We start from the raw sequence: 1217 nt of genomic DNA, 5'->3' as shown, positions 1-1217 counted from the left end.
ACACACACCCCCACCCCCCACCCCGCCCCTCCACCGCAGGTGGGCGAGCTACACGCGGCGGTGACCCGCGGCCTCCGCGAGCACGGCACCGTGCTCACGCGCCGCTTCGGCAGAGTGTGGGCGTACATGGTCGACGGGTTCGGGAGGCACACGTGCTCATGGACGACGCCATCCCTTTCCTGGACCTTTCCGAGACCTTTCCTGGACCTTTCCTAGGCACGTGCTCATGGACGACGCCAACGCGCCGTCGCTGCTCTCCATCCCTCTGATCGGCTTCGCGCCGCCCTCCGACCCGACCTACCGCGCGACGCGTCGGCTCGCGCTGACTGCCTCCGCGTCGCTCGCGCACCGCTGCCAGGCAGGCTGAAGACCGTTCCGTAGTCCTTTCCTAGACCCTTCCTAGACCTTTCCTAGACCCGTCCTAGACCTTTCCTAGACCCTTCCTAGACCTTTCCTTTCCTGGACCTTTCCTGGACCCTTCCTAGAGACCTTCCCTTAGACCTTCCCTGGACCTTTCCTGGACCTTTCCAGGACCTTTCCTGGACCCTTCCGCGCACCGCTGCCAGGCAGGGTTCGACCAGTTGCGCGCGCCGCCGGTGGTCAACGCGAGCGAGGCGTACAACGCGACGGCAGGCAACCCGTGCTTCTTCGAGGGTGTGCCGCGCCCGCCGCCGCCGGGGCGCCCGCCGAAACCCGCCGCGCCCGCCGAAACCCGCCGCGCCCGCCGCGCCCGCCCTCGCCCGCCCTCGCCCAGCCGTCTCGTCCTTGCTGGCCGCCTCCCCGACGTCCGATATGGTGCGCGCAGAGCCTTTGCGCAGCCGCGGCGAGCCGGCGCTGAGCGGCGTCGGCTCTCTGCACACGGGCCCGGGCAAGCTCTGGCCGATGTCCCTCATCGTGCAGGCCCGCACCGTCGAGCAGCCGCGCAGCCGGCAAGGGCGCGAGGAGGGCTCGACCTTTCCTCGACCTTTCCTCGACCTTTCCTCGACCTTTCCTAGGCAAGGGCGCGAGGAGGTTCGAGGGCTGCTCCGCATGCTGGAGCGCGTCGCGAACACGACGCCCGACGGGCGCATGGTCGAGTCGTACAGCCTCGTTATGAAGCGCTCGCGCAGCAAACAGAGCCGCGGCGGCGGTCGCGCCACCGCGGCGGGTCGCGACACGGCAGTGTTCACGCGCAGGCTCTTCGGCTGGGCCGACGCGATCTTTGTCGAACTGATCGC

General features: G+C 69.2%; 1 protein-coding gene across 1 annotated transcript; it reads left to right on the top strand.

Annotated features, from left to right (window-relative positions):
• Positions 1–39: 39 nt before the first annotated feature.
• Positions 40–1213, top strand: EMIHUDRAFT_252907 (hypothetical protein; the record flags this gene model as incomplete). The annotated part of the gene is made up of 6 exons (XM_005786792.1): positions 40–137; positions 217–311; positions 571–654; positions 806–884; positions 996–1147; positions 1176–1213. Coding segments are annotated over 6 exons (546 nt in total), but the record flags the coding sequence as incomplete, so codon positions are not given.
• Positions 1214–1217: the final 4 nt, after the last annotated feature.

Source organism: Emiliania huxleyi (assembly GCF_000372725.1).
Source record: "Emiliania huxleyi CCMP1516 chromosome Unknown EMIHUscaffold_1491, whole genome shotgun sequence".
Lineage (NCBI taxonomy): Eukaryota > Haptophyta > Isochrysidales > Noelaerhabdaceae > Emiliania > Emiliania huxleyi.
The sequence above is the reverse complement of the archived record's forward strand: the minus strand, read 5'-3'. Positions and strand labels throughout refer to the sequence as shown.